Here is a 19725-nt window from a genome sequence, read left to right on the forward strand (position 1 = left end):
CTTATTTATTAAATTTTACAATGGAAATTTTGGAAGTTTATGAGCAGTATTGCTTCATAAAACAGCAAATAATAGTGGAAGAGAAAACTAGTTTTCTAAAAGCTTGATTTAAGAACCAATTAAACTAGACAATTCAAAGACCATTTATACTGGAAAGATAATAAATAAATAAAAATGGAACAGATTTGCCAGTGTTTTCATAGTGATATATTTTCATTAACAATTTCATTGATATTAGGCAAATATAATTAAAATACTACTATTCTTAGATTGTGTCTGTAGTAAAAGTCTACCAAAGACTTTCATGTACTTATTTGTCTTCACATATATCCCTTTGAAGTAGGAATGAGTTGGTATCATCACCCACATTTTATGGAATTGGGAAGATGAGTTATGAAATATTCAAAACTTGACAAAGGACGCATAAAGAATAAGTAATAGATTGAATTTTTTTCATAATGCATTTACTTTCTTATTGTGACAATGAGAGAGACTAACTATTCTGGCTCTCACACTTTCCCCGTGGGATATGTTTATAAATTATCCTGGCAACTTCAGTTTGGTAAAGTCCCATATTATTGACATCAGTTCAGTAGCAGGATACGAGGGACTCTGATTTATACCCATATCAGTGCTCATTTGTCAGTACTGCTCCACCATTCATTGTAAGACCCATCTTCAGGAGCTCCTTAGGAAGATGGGGATATGCAACAAGATAATATTAAAAACTTTAGCACCTAGCAGAACAGTTATGGTATAGTGCTTAATGATTCCTTATTGAATAAATAAATTAGCAGAGCCAGGATGTGACCCCACCATCTCTGACTCAAATCCTGTGCTATTTTTAAATGTTTGTTTTATAGATGAGGCATGGAGAAGTTCCACAGTTTTCCTGGATATACAGCACTAAATGAAGTCAGTACTTAAATTCTAATTCTCTGACTCCAAATCTAAGACCTTTTCCAATATATCATATATCTACTCTTTCTCTTTTGACTGGAAAATCACAAAGGTCTTTCCCTCAGTGATCTTCTTCATGGAACAAGGAAGCACAAAAGAAAATGGGGTAAAAATCTTAAAACAAAATGAATGAACATTTAGCTTTTCTCTAAGTTGTGAAATTCACAAAGCTTTGGAAGCTAAGAGCAACACCCCTTCTTCCTAACCACAGGACATAGTAAGGCACCTTTGCCAGTAGATTACTAAGTTCAATGCCTGGCAAAGAGTCATTTGCTGTGTTCCACAAAGCAGTTAAGAGAATGGATCCATACTTCAAATGCAGAAGGAGAGGGGGAGCTGGAAAGGAAAAGAAAATAACCCACACCATCATACCAACCTTTCTACTTTCTAAACATTTGACAAATGAAGTATTTTTTACACTTCTAACTTAAGGGGGGAAAACACATTTTTGGACACATTTGAGCAGATTAATAAATAGTATTTGTATACATGTAACTAAAACAGTAATTTATCAGGTAGAAGGCAGATGGGGAACTAAAATGCCAACCTGAATATACAGTTGTGTTGCACTGATGATGAACTGCTGTTTATTCAGGAACAGCCTAGCTTGGCATAAACAGAAACACCATCCTAGCACGACTGTGCTTTGCTAGAAGACAATAATAAATTATCTGTTATGCAAACAGCGCCAGCATAAAGGAAGAGCAAACATGCACGGCTGGCCATGTTCCTCAACTCTCGCTTATTCTCAGGTTTGCCTGTAGTGCAAATATAAATCTCAACATTTTCTTAGGGCCAGAAAGATACCACACGATTTGGACAGTTCTTTGTCGGGGAGAGAGAGCATATTAGTTTTCTGGCCATTTTAATTTGGTATTATTTTCAGACTTACATAATGGTTTTTTGCTCAGGACTGTGTGATTCATAGAAAGATGGAATTTACCAGTATTCTGTTTAATACTGTGGTTGCTGATATTATTCTAGGTAAACGCTAGAGTTGTGTCAAAGTCAAATAGAAATAGATTCCTGCTAGTCAGATTTTGACTTAGAAAACCACAAATTAATATCATCTACATTGTATTGTAGTTTTATGTATTTTGTTAAACATTTCTCAATTACATTTTAATCTGGTTTGAGCTGTGGATTGAGAATTTGATAGCTCTGCTCTAAAGAACAGGTCAAAGAACAGCATAGATAAAAATGGAAGGAGCCTAAAACATCAATTCATTATCAAATATATTACTACATAAATACCTTACAGGATTACTATTAACACGTAGCAGAGTAGAAACCAATGGATCCTCTGGCTGTTTTATGGATTAACAAAGTTAGACAAACTGGATTTTGAGTAATGCTGATTTCCCTGAATGTTGATTTCGTGCTTGCCAGCCATATAAGCCTCCTTCTCTAGCTTGATAGCAGTGTTCTGCACACAGTAGAAACTTACTATTTTTGGAATGATTGAATGAATGAATGAATATTGAATTCCCTAGTCTGACACACCATTTTAAAGGTTCTTACTGCAATAGATCTTGTGATCTCATCAATGCAAGTTCTCCATCCCACTGTATACAACTTTGACACTTGAATTCCTACACATCTTCCACTGGAAAGGAGGGACGGGCAATCCAACAATATTCTGGGAGCTTTTTACTAGATCTTTTAATATGTCATGGATGCCAGTGAAACATAGAAGCCAGCCATAGATTGTCCCTTTTTCTCTCCAAGTGACTAGCCTATCCTTTTTTTCCAAGTCATACATTTCTCTGATGACATTATAACACTTCTTTTGTAGAATTCCTTTTTTGTAATTTTTGCAGTTTGCTCATTCCCACCATATCCAGACCAAGGTATACAGTTGGGTATAATCTAGAGAACTTATTCATGAGTATAAATATAGAAAGATAGACAGATAGGTGGGATAGAGATAGAAATATAGAGCTATAGACATAGAGACACGGCTACAGCTATAAATATATAGGTATCGATATAGATATATAGACATAAATACAGACATATACAAAGATACAAATATAGATACAGAGCTAGATTTAGATATAAATACAGATGATGTAAGTACTGATATAGTTAGATACAGATACAAATACAAATAGATATAGATACAGATAGAGATATAGATACAGATGCATATATAGATAGATATAGATACAGAGAGATATAGCTATAGATAGCTATAGATTCAGATATAGATATGGATAGATATAGAACTAGATCTTGGACAGACACTAAAAAAAGGATGATGAATGGGCTGAATTGCTTTAGGAAAATTGTGCAGTTCTTTCAATGACCCCACGTTTCTCCTCAAAGCAAAGGCCCATCTTTCAAATTTATTTTTCTGCTGATGTTGTATAGCTGTAAGCTATGGAATACCATATCACTCAATAATTGAAATTCAGGATTAACCACAGGGTATAACGGAAATGTGCAGATATATATAATATACATATGTATAATATGTATATAATGTTCTTAACCCAAGAAAATCTCTCTGAATAGTCTACTATTTTAAAGAAAGTGCTTCAGAATTCATTTAGCATCATTGTATATGCAACAAAGAACAAAGTGTAACCTATGTTCCATGTAGCTCTGGACTCACACATGTTACTGGATTTAATATGGAGTAATTTTAGGAATGTATAATTCCAACTAAATTAGAGGAGCATGGAACATATTACCTATCAGAATTATGAATAAGAGAAGATTTTATGAATAAATAAGAGATACAGAGAATTGTGAGATATAAAATGGATAATTTTGATTACATTAAATTTAAAAGTCCTTAAACAAATAAAACCCAATGTAGCCAAGATTAGAAGAAAAGCAGAAAATTCATACAAGTCTTCCTGAGTTTTTCTGAAACCATCCTGCTTGTCATTTCTTATTGCACAATAGTATGCCATCACAATTATATACCACAACTTGTTCAGCCATTCCCCACTTGATGGGCATCTCCCAATTTCCAATTCTTTGCCACCACAAAAAAAAGTTGCTATAAATATTTTTGTATATATAGGTCATTTTCCTTTTCTTTTGGTATCCTTAGGACATAAACCTAGCAGTTGTATTCCTGAGCGTACATAGTTTTATAGCCATTTGAGCATAGTTCCAAATTGTTCTCCAGAATGGTTGGACCAGTTCACAACTCTGCCAAGGGTGCATTAGTGTCCTTGCTTTTCCATATCCCCTCCAGCATTTGTCATTTTCTTTTTCTGTTATGTTAACTAATTTTATGGCTTTGAGATGGTCCCTCAGAGTTGTTTTAATTTTCACTTTTCTAGTCAATAGTGATTTAGAGCATTTTTTTCACATGACTGTAGATATCTTTGATTACTTAATCTGAAACCTGCTTATTTATATACTTTGATCATTTATCAACTGGAGAATAGCTTTTTTTTTATAAATTTGACTCAGTTCCCTATTATATAAGAAATAAGGCCTTTATCAGAGAAACTTGCCATACATTCCTCCTCAGTTTTCTGTTTTCCTTCTAATTTTGGCTGCTTTAGTTTTGTTTGTGCAAAACTTGTTTAATTTCATGTAATCAAAATTATCCATTTATACTTCCTGTGATCCTCTCTGTCTCTTGTTTGGTCATAAACTCTTCCATTATCTACAGATCTCATTGGTAAAATTTTCCATGCTCTCCTAATTTGTTTATATCACCTTTTATGTCTAAATTGTGTACATATTTTAACCTTATCTTATTATATTGTGTGAGATGTTGGTCTATGCCTAGTTTCTGCCAAACTGCTTTCCAGTTTTCCCAGAAATTTTGGTCAGATAATGAGTTCTTATCCCCAAAACTTGGATTTGGGGATTATCAAACACTAGGTTAACTATGATCATTTCCTACTGTATATTGTGTCCCTGTTCTATTCCATTGATCCATCACTCTATTTCTTTCTCGAAACTTAAATTTCTCTATCCAGTGACTCTTTCCCTATACTCTACAAAACTTCTGAGAACACCCCATATTTAAATAAAATTTTCACTTGATGGTCATTTCCTCAAGCTATCATCCTATGTCTTTCCTTCTTTCCATGGTCAAATTCTTACTAAGAGCCATCCAGCTTCCATCCTCACATCTCACTCATTTTTTATCTCCATGAAATCTGGCTTCAGACCCCACCATCCAAGTGAAAACTGCTCTTTCCAAGGTTACCAACAATCTTTTAGCTATTCAAGTTACCTTTTCTCTGTTGTAGAAGTGGATTGTTGTTCATGTACAATTTGGATTAGATGAACTCCTTTGTTGGAACTCCCATAGACCCTGTGGTCCCTTCCACCTCTAACTTTCTGTGATTTTGTGAAGGAATATGATCTCCATTGTACCTGTCAACTCTAAAATTTTCCAACTCATTGCATGACCATTCATTTTCTATTTTTAAACCCTTGACTAAGTTAGTGAGAAGAATTAGTGCTGAAATTTTGAATTTTTTTTGTTAAGGGTTTTAAACAATCATATCTTTACTAAAGTTTCCAAATAAATAAAATGGGATAAAGGGTGTAGTAGAAAGAGAAATAGAGTGTGAGTCAGATAGCTTGAACTCTAACCTAATTCAAATTCTGCCTCTGACTATTTTATATAATACTCCTGGTGGTCTGACCAGAAAAAAAGTACTGTGGAACTAGGCTCTGTATAATATGCTTCTATTACTGCAGCTTAAAGTCACATTAACTTATTTGACAGTCACATCTCACATTCCTTCCCCTTTGACCCCAATCCCTGCTCCCCTATCTTTTTCATGCAAACTCCTGTAGAGGCAGATCTGTGCATTGAGCATCGACCATCTTGTATATGGTCAGTTCTTAGTTTTTAACCTGTTTGGAATCCTGATTTTTTTTATCTAATATTTTATCAATCCTTTCCGATAATTGAATCTATTTTCAGATTTTGAATGTTAAGAGAAAAGTAATATTGGATGTTTCATGTAGGTTTCTTCTTCAGACGAGGAGGTGGAGCTTCCATTTATTTCCACCCAGTGGTTGGGCAACAACAAGCTTTAGAAAAAGGAAAGGGCAATTGTTGTCCCTAATTTCTTTCTTTCTTTCTTTCTTTCTTTCTTTCTTTCTTTCTTTCTTTTTTGGTCAGGCAATAAGGATTTATTAAATGCACACTATGTGCTAGTTACTGTGCTTAGTTAGAGCTGGAGATACAAAGACAGGCAAGAGACAGTTCCTGCCCTTGAGGAGCTCACAATCTAAAGGGAGAAACAAATGCAAAGAAGTATGTACAAACAATAGGAAATACATATGCATATATATAATACATATTATATATATATATATATAAAGTATAAATAGGAAATAATCAACATAGGGAAAGCATTAGAGGTCTTGAGTAGCAGCTTTCTGTAGAAGACAGCATTTTAGCAGAGACTTGAAGGAAGCCAAGAAGGCCAGGAGGAAGATGTGAAGTGAAAGACTATTGTGTAAGCATGAGGTACAGCCAGAGAAAGTGCTTAAAAAAGAGACATGGAGTGGGGCAGCAAGGACACCCATGTCATTCCATCAAAAAGTACATGGAGGAGGGGGAAGTGTAATGACTAAGGAAGCCAGAAAGGCTGGGGTGGGGATGGGTGGAAAGAAGTTCAAAGGTCTTTGAACTCTAATCAGAGAATTTTGCATTTAGTCCTGGAGGTGATAAATTGATGCTGGAATTTAAGGAGTAGGGAGATACCAAAGTTGGAATTGCACTTTAGGAAAATCACTTTGGTGGCTAAATAGAAGATTTTCTGGAACAGGGTAAGACTTACAGAAGTCAGACTCACCAGAAATGTATTGCAGTTGTACAGGTGTGAGGTGATGAGGGCCTTCAGCATGTCTGTGGCAGTATTTTTGAAAGGGAACAGTAATAGTTGCGATATGACATTTGTCCACCAAAGAGAGATTGCTTACATCTTCAGAGTCACACTCCTGGGTGTGGGCTGAGTGTTCCAGAAGCAACGAGGTCACTCCCAAGGCTTGCTTCTGTTTGCTGGGGTCCGGTCTATGTTGATATGGCCTGACTGGACTGCGCCCCATTCTCACCCTGGTGAGACAGACCTTTCCTGCTCACCTTCTAAGTTTTCTTGGGCTGGAAAATTGTTTCATCCCATCCTTTTGTGTGTTCTTCCACTTCAGAATTTGTTTTAGAGAACTATTTAAAAGTCTTTGAGGGGTTTTGGGAAGAGCTCAGATGAGTCTTTGCCTTTTCTCTGTCGTCTTTGCTCTGTTTCTCCTCACTAATTTCTTAATGGCAGAATAGTATATCAGGATTGGGGATGAGCTGATGTAAATAGAGACAAAATACTTATTATTTAATATTTGGGAAATATTTGGGATAGATTAATTTTTTAAAATGCTACTTGCCTGAATTGTTATTAATGGTAATTACTTTTTGCTGTTATTATATTTAAGAAATAATAATAGAGGACAACTTAGAACTGTTCTCTTAGAAGAACTTCAGTTGATTTAGCCTTGAGTCAGGTTTCATCAGTGGCAACTTCCCCTCTTTATCTGACCAATTCCTGAGGACTCTTCTACTGTTCAAAGTCTAGGACATCCCCTTTTAAGGGAGCCCTTAACCCAAACTCAAATGAACCATCTCCATTACACAAAAGGATGCTAGCATAGTCAATTGCACTATCATGGTGTTGAATAAATATTTGTTGAATGGAATTGTCAATAGCAGGTTAGTATTCTGCCATTTGAGGAAGGTAACTCTGACCCAGAAATGGAAGCCATTAGCTTTTTAAACTGACCAGTAGATTACTATAAAGGCTAATTGAGCATTTTCTATTTTTTCTATGGAGTTCAAATGAGTTCAAATTAGTTTTAACAGGTTTTTCCAATGGTTCCCATGATCCTACAGTTTTCTTTTAACTATGGTATGCACAATGTTTAATTTAACACTAACCTTTGTCTCTGATTCTATTGAATCAGAGCTAAGCAGTCAGATAGGATCACCAGCACTAGGACTTTACTGAATCTTGTTATCAGGAAGAGGGAAGGCATAAACACAATGAATTGCCCACCACAACTCTGTGACCAGAATAATTTCCTTTTTCCCAGTCACTGACTGCAAATTCATTCTCTCCCTCAGTATTTTCACAGCCATTTCCACTATGTATCCTATATGTGCTTTTGGAATTCCCTTAAACTCCATACATTCCATTTTTAGAAAACAACTGGGCATCTTACATAAGTGTGACTTTTCCTGAGTGGCCCCATCTTACATCCCACCATGCTTACCTCCCCTTTAAATGTCCTTGTGACTGCACCACATGTTTTACCTGCAGACATCAATGACAGCTGCTCTTCATTGTGTAGGAAAGAATTGTTTCTTTTATTGTAAAAGTAATGATTCCCAACACTGACTTTATAGTTTCTCTTTAACTTAAGAAATGGCATAAATTTCTCAAAAAATTATCAAAAGAAAATAAATCCACTCACAATGAATATTTAATGTTGACCATTACGTTTTAGGACCATTGTGTATGTTGGGGGTGGTGAGTGGGGGGTGGAGGGGTGTGTCACACTCTCCCCAGCTCCAGATTGGGAATTCTATGACAATGTCTACATTTTCCTTCTATTGCAGGACTGTATGTTTCATAGAAACATTACCACTGACCTGAAGATTTTTACCGAAAAGTATGGCTTTGATGTACTCATCCTTTTGACCAGTTACTTATCAGATGACCAACAGACAAAACGTCAAATAGCTGTATATTCAGAAAATGTGGAGTTATGCAATCAGGTGAGTATCCTGCCCCAGTAGTTTTATTGCTCTAAGAATGTAGTGTAGAGGAGAGGGTACTCGATTAGGAGTCCAAGGACCTGTGTTCAAATCCTGCCTCTCCTACTTATTACCTGTATGACCTCAGGAAAATCACATTGCCTCTCTGACCTCCAGTTCCTCATCTGTAAAACAAGAAGATGTGACTAGATCATCTCTAGGTTATTTCTGGCTATAAATTAGTGATCTTTAGAATATTGGGATAAATGGTCCATGTAGAAGGTCAGCTTTTAAGAATTTAACTAGAAGTAGCAAAAGACAGTCCTATACTAGGCTTCAGAAGATGTCAGGCATTGGGTTAAAACAAGTCTTTAAAAGTATCATCATAGACCTTAAATACTAATTTCCTAGGAGAGCCCAGTGCCCCCTCCTCCAAATAAGGACCAATTGGAAATGTCTTAGGATTTTCAAACACTCCCCCAAGTTACCATAGGAAGAAGTTAGGTCCTCTTCTTTACCCTAAGGTCACTTTCTGACTGAGCTGTTAGTCAACCTGAAGATACCCACTGATGATTTTAAATTACTATCTTGTACTTCTCCTAATCCTAATTGTTGTTGTTTGTCCTTCATTCTCAAAAAGGACCATGACATCCTAATGCTTATACATGGGAGTGCTGGAAGGCACTGCAGTACTCCTCATTCCTTCCTCCCATTCCCAGAGGTCACAGGTAGCAGTCTGAGGATATGATTACTCTGTCATTGCTCTGTGTACATTAGAATGTCAGTGGATTCTGCCAAATCCTCAGTGTCTCCCTTACCATCTTATCACCTTCCCTGTAGCTTTCCATATCAAAATACCCTTCTGTGGCCACCACTTCCCTATAGGTATTGTTTCCCTATGTAGAAAGAGTTGTCCTTGAGGGCAGGGACCGTCTTTGCTTTTGTTTTTGTGTTCCCGACATTTAGCATAGTGGCGGGCAAATAGTAAGTGCTTATAAATGTTTTTTCATTCATTCACTGTATACAGCTTGAGCTTAGAAGGAGGGGTGTGTAGCATGTGGGAGGAAAATATGGCATCAGAAGTCAAGTTATTTTCAAATGGGACAGTGCCTCTCCAAATCCCCCAGTGTGGTACAATGGTACAGTTACAATCTTTTCCCAGGGAGATCCTTGTACCTCTCTGGTTTTGATTTTGGTTTGTGTAAACCTAATTTGTGTGTACAGCCATTTGGAGGCCAGTGGGCTGTATTACACTGAAGTGAAAGCCTTGGTTTTTAAGTTACTTTGTTTCACTTATCCTTTCAAGCCTGTGTAGTTAAATAGGTTTGATACGAAGTTTGCTGCAAAGATGACTGGGGTGAATGGCCATGTTCATTTGAAATGCTGTGCTTTCCTGACAGATCTGCTGTGAACTGGAAGAGTGTCAGAATCCTTGCTTGGAGCTGGAGCCCTTTGAATGTGGCTGTGATGAGATCCTGGTGTATCAGCAGGAGGATGCTATGATAACTTCTGATCAGATGGTTCTCCTTGTCAAGGAAGTCATTAACAGGAGGTGTTCAGAAATGGTCTCCAACAGCCGGACATCCTCCACTGAAGCTGTGGCTGGGAGTGCACCACTTTCTCAGGGATCTTCTGGCATCATGGAGTTGTATGGCTCTGATGTAGAACCACAGCCCAGTTGTGTGAATTTCATAGAAAACCCTCAAGACCTTAATGGCTCCATCCCAGCTCAGGTGGATGTCAACGTAGATCTTGTGAGCCCTGATAGTGGGTTGGCAACCATTCGGAGCAGTCGTTCTTCCAAGGAGAGCTCAGTTTTCCTAAGTGATGACAGCCCAGTTGGTGAAGGTGCTGGGTCTCATCATAGCCTCCTCCCAGGGTTTGATTCCTATAGTCCCATTCCTGAAGGAGCAATAGCTGAGGAGCATAAACCACAGTCTGGAGAAGATGGTGAACATTTTGATCTTTTCAACTTTGACCCAGCACCCAATGTTTCCGCACAATCTCAGTCATCCTCCCGTTCAGCTGACTATTCCCCAGCAGATGACTTCTTTCCCAACAGTGATTCATCAGAAGGACAGCCACCCACAGTGCCAAAGGAACTTGATGAGATGAATCTATTAGGGAATGACATGGCTAATTACTCAGCAGGTTTACTGATGACAGTGGCTGAAAAAGATAGCCTTCTGGAATTCGATGGGGAATTTGCCCAGAGGCAAGAAAGCCCTGGGGACCTCTCAGAAAGAACTTTGAGCCTCACTGATTTTGTGGGAGATGACTCTCCTCCTTCTGAGAGGCTGAAAAACATTGGGACAAGAGTCCCACCAACTCCAATGAACAGCTTTGTGGAAAACTCACCACTCACAGAGGACCCAACCTTGCTCTTCCCAGAAAACATGCTGCAAAAATTAAATGACTTAGATCACACAGGGCCTACTCAAACCCGCACGAGGTGCAGCAGCTGGTGGGGTGGTTTAGAAATTGACTCCAAAAATTCTGCCCTTCTGAACACTGACACATGGAGTTCCAGTGAACAGGAATCTGTCTTCCAGAGTCCTGAGTCCTGGAAAGATCACAAAGCAAGCCCCATTGATAGGAGGGCCTCTGACTCTGTATATCAGCAAAAGCAAGCGAGACATGGTGAATACCCAAAACTGGATCCCTGGGAGAGCAAACTTGAGCAAGAGACTGTGGGCAGCTCGGATACCCACCACCAAAGTGAGGACAATCCAGAACACCAGCAACTGCCTTCTGAAAAATCAGACCTATCACATGCTTCCCCCCAGGGGACATGTCACTTGATAGAAGACTTTGCCGCTGTGTGGAAGCCCAGCTCAGCTTCTGCAATGGAAAGAGATCCATGGGAAAATCCTGCAAATGACAGTGGTGGACAGGCAGATTCAGAGCCTTTCCCTACCTGGACTAAATTTAGTAAAGAAGACAACACCAATGCTCTGAAAAAGGCCTGGAATGTGCATCAGATGGACCAAAATCTGCCTCCCAAAAGGGACCATGATGAGTGGGCTGTGGCAAAGAATGACTTTTCTTTTTCTGCAGATTTCCCATCAGAGAATTTGCCCAAAACTCCAAATAATCAAGTGACTTCAGAAGCCTGGAATGAGAGCAAAGGTGACACCAACAATGTGCACATTGAATCTGAGAATCCTAGTCTTGATTCTGACATTGTATGGAATAATTCCAAGCTGCTTAGGGAAAATCAGGATGGGTTCAATGGTTCTGAGATCAAGGGGAAATCATTTGAAAAGGTAAACACCTGGAACTTGTATGAAGAGAATGATAAGGAAGGTCCCGCTCCCTGGGAAGATTCTTTCTTATCATATAGGTGCTCAGACTTTAGCACATACAATGTAGGTGAAGATTTGGTTGCTTCTGAATTGGATACCAACTATTCTACATCAGACTCATACATATCACCTACATTTGTAGGGGAGGAGAAAGAAACCGAGGACAAAACTTTTGATCATGATGTTAACATGGCTGCAGAGGAGACCTCACTGAATAAGTCAAATGATGCTGAAAATCTTCCTCAGCCAATGGAACCTCCAGCCTACAGAAATAGAATTGGTTCAGGCCCCGGGACCCTGGAGATGTGGACAACACATGTACCAAATGAGAACCAGACTGTGACAGTTGATTCAGAAACAAATGTCCCTTCAAATCTACATAAAGATTTGCTCAAGTTAGGATACCCAGATATTAAAAATCTCTCGGCCGAGGATGATGCTGGGGAAAGCAGCCAATCTAGTTATGATGATCCTAGAATGATGCAGATGTATAATGAAACAAATCGACAATTGACCCTCATGCATAGTAGCACAGACCACAGGCAGGCAGCTCCTGAGAATACTGACTTATGGAATAGAGTTATCCTTGAGGACACACAATCAACAGCAACTATTTCAGATCTAGATAATGATTTAGACTGGGATGACTGTAATGGGGGAATGGAGATTTCCAGAGAAGGGCAAGTCCAAGGATACATGCATGAAAGCACAGAACCAGAAACTCGATTTTCAGTGAGACAGCTAGAACCATGGAGTGTTGAGAGTCAGGAGGACAGTCAGGTAGGATGGGAGCACCATATGCCTTACAATGCCTCTGAGGAAGGAAAAGATGACACCTTCAATGAATTCAATTCATTAAATGAGAAAAGTGGACAGCAAATCTTTAGCAATATTTGGGATACAGTCATGAAAGATGACAATGTGTCATCCTTAATACTGCCTGACCCATCACACATGGTAGATTCAGATGAAAACAAATCACCGTGGGAAACTTTGAGTTCATCAGAAAATGTTAAGAACATCAACATCCCAGATAAGCTAGAAATCTTAGAAAATGAGCAGGAAGAAGCATTTACACCTGTCACCCCTCTGGCTGATTCTGTCAACCAGGAAACACAAGAAAGTACTTCAGTGAGCAATGAAGGATGCTTTGCAACAAGTCCTGAGAAAAAAGAACATCCTGACCATTTGGACATATGGAAGGACCAGAGTTATAAACACAGTGAAGATGACAATAACATACAAGAAAATACTGATAAAGAATATTTAGTTGAAGAGGATACAAGAAGTTCTGAGGTAGATGCTGCTTCAGGAAGTTCAGAAAGAGAAGAAGGTGACTCAGAACTCTGTTCTCCTGTTGCATTTGAAACTCAAGGGACCCATGATAACTCTATTAAAAGCATCTCTCCTTCAGTTGCATCTAGTTCCCACACCAATGAAATCTCAGAGGAGCTGGTGGAATTCCAGGGCAATACTACTAACCAAGGGAGCAGTGATGCACAAGCAAGAGCTTCCACAAATAATCTGAAGATAAATAATGCCTGTGAAAAGCATTTAGTGGATCAGGAAAATTCAGTTGACACTGCTAACATTTTATCTATTCAGAATCAAGCGGCAACAGATCATTCATTATCTGAAATGAGCCTTGAGAAAAATGAGACATATAAAATTCCGGTATTAGAGAGTGTATCCACAGAGAAAGTAGATAAGGCACCTCTTCTTAAAAGTCCCCAGAGTCTTGACATTTGGAATGCATGTGTAGGTGGTGACTCTCAATCCAATGGAACAAGTCTTGAAATAAATGAAGACTGTGAAATGAAAAGTATTAAAAATCATCTTGCTACAGGCAATTTTCAAACGGGAAATGGTGAGGATGATATTGTATCCAGTGAGTATACACACTCGAGTGCATCAAGCCCTGATCTAAGCGATCCATCTGCTTCTATACCCAGCTTGGGTGATGTGAAGACTGCAGACTATCAGCAAAAGAATCAAGATGACTGGAGTACAGGGAATAATAAAGACTCTGAACTTGTTACCACTGATGATCAACCAGAAATGGTACCTGAAGTGGGAGACTTACAGGGAAAAATGATGGATGAATTCCAAAAGGTTGTCAATCACAAAGCTCCTAAATCTTTAGATATCTGGAATGCCCAAGCAGAGGATGATGACTCCCTTTCTTCTTTTTCAAGCCCTGATGGCGGCAACACTCCTCAAAATTCAGGATCTCAGGAAAGAAGTTCAGCAGTTAACTATTACCAAAAAAATGAACCTGAAATTCCTGAAACTGCACTCAATAATGATACTAAGTCCATTACAATAAGCTCAGGGATTAATGGCAGTTCTAATGGTGAAGATAAATTGGAGAAAGAAGTTCATTCGATCACTTCCCAAGTAGATTTGCAGAAGAATTCTAGGATATGGAATATATTTAATGAAAAAAATGTATGTTTGACCATAGCTGACCATGAAAATCAGGAATTTTCTGAATATAGAGATTCAACCAAAGGTGAGAGTCAAGGAAGTCCATCTTATGAAGATCAAAGCAGTCCTGATCATTGGAATTTCTCACCTATAAATAAAAATGAGGAACAGGCAACCAGATTTAGAGAGGAGGCAAAATGTTCTCCAGAGACACTGAAGGCTGAAGATGCAAGTGAAGAGGCATCATTGCCAATGTCTCCTAAAAATGAGTCAGAAATAAAGCCTAAGTCCACAGTGGAAACTCTTGGATTTTCAGCTGAGAGAGCAGAATGGTGGAACACCTTGCCCCAGAAAAAGAGCCCAGAAGAGATGAAACCTTCTGACTCAGACAGTGTTTTAGAAGAGACCTCTTCTGTATACCAAAAGGTGGATCCATGGAATATACTTATTCAGGGTGATCTTGAATCCAAAGAAGCACTTCACGTTGATCCTTTCACAGATGAAAACAAGCCACTCTTTCAAGGTGACAATGAAGAAAACTATGAACCATCTTGGAATATCCAACCAACTCAGATGGCCTCAGATTCTGTACAGATAGAACAGTTTGATGAGTTTGACCCAAGCCAAGAAGAAAAGGATGTGAAAGAGCAACTATTCATATCAACTGCTGCTAATGAGCTTGTGCCTGAAAGCCATACCCAAGAACAATGTCAAGACAGAATGCTACCTGCTCTGGATCAGCCAGATTCAGAACTTACTCATGCAAATGATTCCATTGCCATCAGTCCTTCCTCTCAAATGACAATGAAGTCTAGTCCTGGATGGAGTAGTTCCCCACCTGGTCGGGTCCCTCAAGATACATTTTTCCCAGATATTTTGCATGACAATTTCCAAGAAGGTAGGCAGATTATCTCAGCCATGCCTGATCTGTGGACTGATACTGAACAGCCCCTCAGCCTGAAAGCAGATGGTGAAAATCCAGACATATTGAATCACTGTGACCAGGAGAGCAACTCCCAGTCTTCCACCAGTCCTGATGTGTGTCATGAATATGAAATGAAGGAAGAGTCTGGGCAGCATCTTGCCCAAGCTTCAGCCAGCCCTAGAGGTGAAGCTAGTGAGTTTTATCTCACCAAATCAGAGGGGAATCAAGAAACTTCTCTGGTTCCTAGACAGACATTTGCCATTCACAATGTGGGAATGCATCCTGAAAAACAATTTTCCTTGCATCCAAACAATGAACAAGCAAATGTTGATAGACTAGTCTCTCCCAGAACTTCCTTTGAACCTTCTGAACTGCTTGGTGACAATGGAGCAAACTTAGAAGAATTTAAAAGTGAAACCACCCTAGAAACAGCATCAGGTTTGGAACCAGTGGAAATGGAAGATTTGGCTGTTGAAAACATGGGAGCCTATGCTATCATAACTCCCCAGGCACCAGCTATTATTAAGGTGAATAGCTCATATACAACAGATGATATCTTTTCTGAAAGTAAAAAAGATACAAATGCCTTGATTAGCACTGAACATCCTTTAACTGGTGAGAAGCCAGATGCCAACACTGGGATCCTAACAGCCACAAGCCCTTTTTATGATAGAAATGAGGCTATTATAGGACACAGTTTGAATGGTGCAATGAACACTTCAGACGGAACAATGAAGGACATGGAAAAATCACCATTAGAAGAGAACAACCCTGAAAACGCTACAGGAAGACAAACTATCTGTCTCTCAGCAGCCTCTTGGGGTGATTTTGAAGACAGCTCAATGGTTACAAATTTTGATGAAGAAGCAATAAAAGAGCCTGAACACTTCCATTATGGTGGCGAGGCTCTCCTGGAGGAGACTTCCACCAAATATCCACTTGTGCCATATACACCTCCCTTTGATTTGTCATTTCTCACAGAGGCGCCCCAAAGCTCCATGCAGGAGAAAGAAGTACTCTCATCTGAGGAACAATCTTCTGACAGCGAAATGGAAGAATTATTGTTCCCTGCACCATTGTCTAGAAAAGATACCACAAGCCATTCAGGGAAAAGAGATGGTAAGGCCAGGCACCAGTTGCTTGAATTACATATACGGGAAGATCCGGAGCCAACATCCTTGCCATTAGAATCTGGTTCCAATCTTGGGTCAGCTCTTTCTTCCAATGAAGTAGAATCACGTAATTCTAATCCACCAGCAGGTGGAGACGTGAGACCACCTAATGGTAAGACATGTTGCCTTAACTAACAAAACATGGCTTTCCTGGAATGATTTGAGACTGCATGTGTGGGATTCATTTTCCCCCCACAAATTTGCAAAGGCTTGGAGATGAGAAATGAGTGTCATGTGTGGGAAACAGAGGGTCAGTTTGATGGAATCAGAGAGTGTTATGAGGTTCTAAGTTTGAAATGCCTGTCAAATGAAGTCCTAAAAGTCTAAACCTTATGTAGTCTTGTCAAATAAAGCAGTCTCTGTAATTCAAATAGCTTGTAATGATTGTCCCCAATAACACACATAGAAATAGAAAGTAACAAATTAGCCAGTCACTATGAAATTTAAAAAGTGATTTTTAGAAAATATTTTTCATTGTAAAGGGATCTTTTGAAATAGGAAAGGTACATAATGCATCTAACCAAAATGTCTTTGCTCCTTTCCCCTACCTCCCTCTTCCTTATTCAAATATAGGTGTTATCCAAAACCCATTAGACTTTGAAGTAGAATTTGTTTCTAGCAAGGATCCTGAGCTAAGAATGGGAAACAAGGAAGACACATGTATGGAGATGAATGAGGACCCAAGTGCACTACAAATGGATTATATTCTTGTTGACCATGAAGAAAATTTCTCTGAAAGGAAGGTTGCCCTTGAGCCAAGGGAAAGTAAATCCCAATTACAAGAAGTCACTGTTGGGTCAGAACAAATGGAGCTTCCAGGAGAGTTTTCAGCATCCTCCCAGGATATATTACAGTCAGTTGCAATAAATGAAAGGGAAGGCCAGTCTGCAGTGGGATCTTTAATAGAGAATGGTTCTTACATTGTGCCTCTGAAACTGGAAGATGAAAGGAGAGCTCTCGAAAGCCCTGGGCAAGACCCAAGTTGGATGGTCTTAGGCCAAAATGAGGTTTACAATGCATCACCTGAAGAGAGTTTCAGACAAACAGAAAGAGTGGCCTTGGGGTCTGGACATTCTGTCACGGCTGCAGATCAGAGACTGAGAGAAGCTGAACAGACTGAAGTCTGTGCCGAGACAAGAAACAGTAGTCCTCTTGAATCTTCAAGAATGGAGAAGTCCTCTTGCCAGGGTGGCCTGGCAAGGAAGAATAAGAATAAGACCACAAGCGAGGCAGACAGAGATGCTCTTTTGCTAAAGGTGGTTGCCCATGACAATGAATGGGAAATGCTTTCACCACAGATTCCTGAAGGTAGCATGGCCCCAGAAAAGGAAATGGAGGAGGAGACAGAGTTTCTTGACTCTGAACCAACAGAACCAAGCCCAAGAGGGTAAGAGAAAATGTATATTACATCCCACCCACTCTATCTTCCCCAACCCTGGGAATTTATCTATTAACATTTTTTTTTTAGGCAATTGGGGTTAAGTGACTTGCCCGGGGTCACACAGCTAGTAAGTGTCAAGTATTTGTTCTGAGGCCAGATTTGAACTCAGGTCCTCCTGACTTCAGGTGCCAGTGCTTTAATCACTGCTCCACCTAGCTGCCCCTTTATTAACATTTTAAAAATCTGGGAATATATTGATTTTAGAAAAGAAGAGGTAGAGCCTTTTCAATTATATGCCAGTGAATTTGATGTTCATTTGTCAAAAATTTTAAATGTATTATTAATGAGAGAGCTTGTGGTCACTTGAAAAAGGAAGCAACAATAACTATAATACTTGTTTATTAGTAATAATTATTATTTGTTTAGTAATGATGCCTGTTTATTAATAGTACTTGTTTAATAATAATAATAATACTTAGCATTTATATAGCACCCACCTACCATGTGTGCTGTGCTAAGTGTTTTACTAATATTATCTCATTTTATCATCACGGCAACTCTGTCAGGTAGATGACATTATTATTCCCATTTTACAGTTGAGGAAACTGAGGCAATGGAAGTTAAGTGACTTGTCAAAGGTCATACAACTAGTAAATGTCTAAAGTCAGATTTAAACTCAGGACTTTTTCTAACTCCAGGTCTAGCATTTGCTCTACTGCACCACCAACAAGTAATACCAGACTCACCTTATTTCCATTTCCACGGCTATTAGACTAATAGGTGAGGGGATGCCATAGAAATAGTATTCCTACATTTCAGCAAGGCCTCTGATGTATTTCTTGCTCTATTTGAAGACAAGATGGAGAGGTGTGGGATTGGACAATAGTGCAGTTGTGTGGATTTGGAACTGATAGACTGGCATAACACAAAGAGAGACGATTTTTGGATTAGTGTCCAACTGGAGGGAGGCTTTTAGTGATGTGTCCTGGGGATGTGTCCTTGGCTTTGTTCTAGTCAAAATTTCCAACAGTGAATTGAATAAACTCATAGCAAACACGCTTATACAGGCAGCCAGGTGACCCTAGTGGATAAAGCACTGACCTTGGAGTCAAGGACAGTTCAGACGCTGCATCAGACTCTTACTAGAGTCATTTAACTTCTGGCAGGCTCAACTTCTTCCATTATAAAATGGGGATAATAATCACACCTGTCTCATAGAGGTGTTGGGAGGAGCAAATAAGTTGCTATATGAAAACTCTGCAAAATTTAAAGCATGATACCCATTAATGATTATTATTGTCAAATATATAGAGGAGAAGAATTTGAGAGTGTTATGTTAGACGACAGAGTCAGGATCCAAATTTATTTCAATAGGCTAGAATAATTGGTCGAATCTCTTAAGGTGAGATTTAATAGTACTAAAGTTCTATGCTTAGGCATGTTAACTTAAGACATGCATACTAAGTCTCCACTCTACTCATATACTCAGAAATGTACACTGATTTGTAGCTTACACAGATAAACCAATTCTCTTCACACCCTCATAATACCATCCTAAACTGTCATTGCTCTCAAATCTGCTCACTGAAACACTGTTCTACTATCTGAGGGCCATTTAGTACGTGAATAGCCACATGGGGAAAGATCCTGATGCTTCTCCTCTAGTCCTGGGAGAACAGGGAGCCAATCTCCTAAGTTGTGCATTGCTATGAGGCAATGCTATGAGGCCAACTGGGCCCATAGTTGCCAATTCCCCAACAGTTCATAGGCTGGACCAAAGTAGTCTAAATAACTACCCATTCCTCTTACATTAAAAT

The 19725-nt window shown here is 39.0% G+C and overlaps 1 protein-coding gene across 4 annotated transcripts in view; it reads left to right on the top strand.

Annotated features, from left to right (window-relative positions):
• Window positions 1-19725, top strand: part of LOC114025649 (protein prune homolog 2-like) — a 226028-nt gene that overhangs the window by 111811 nt on the left and 94492 nt on the right. For 3 of the 4 annotated variants that reach the window (XM_027839125.1, XM_027839126.1, XM_027839127.1), the window contains exons 3-5: window positions 8561-8719; window positions 10099-16639; window positions 17101-17914. In XM_027839125.1, the coding sequence (XP_027694926.1) occupies window positions 8561-8719; window positions 10099-16639; window positions 17101-17914 (7514 nt within the window). The remainder of the gene's footprint in view (window positions 1-8560; window positions 8720-10098; window positions 16640-17100; window positions 17915-19725) is intronic. The other variant, XM_027839128.1, reaches the window with a different exon arrangement.

This window comes from Vombatus ursinus, unplaced genomic scaffold (genome assembly GCF_900497805.2).
Source record: "Vombatus ursinus unplaced genomic scaffold, bare-nosed wombat genome assembly UNPS02014832.1, whole genome shotgun sequence".
NCBI lineage: Eukaryota > Metazoa > Chordata > Mammalia > Diprotodontia > Vombatidae > Vombatus > Vombatus ursinus.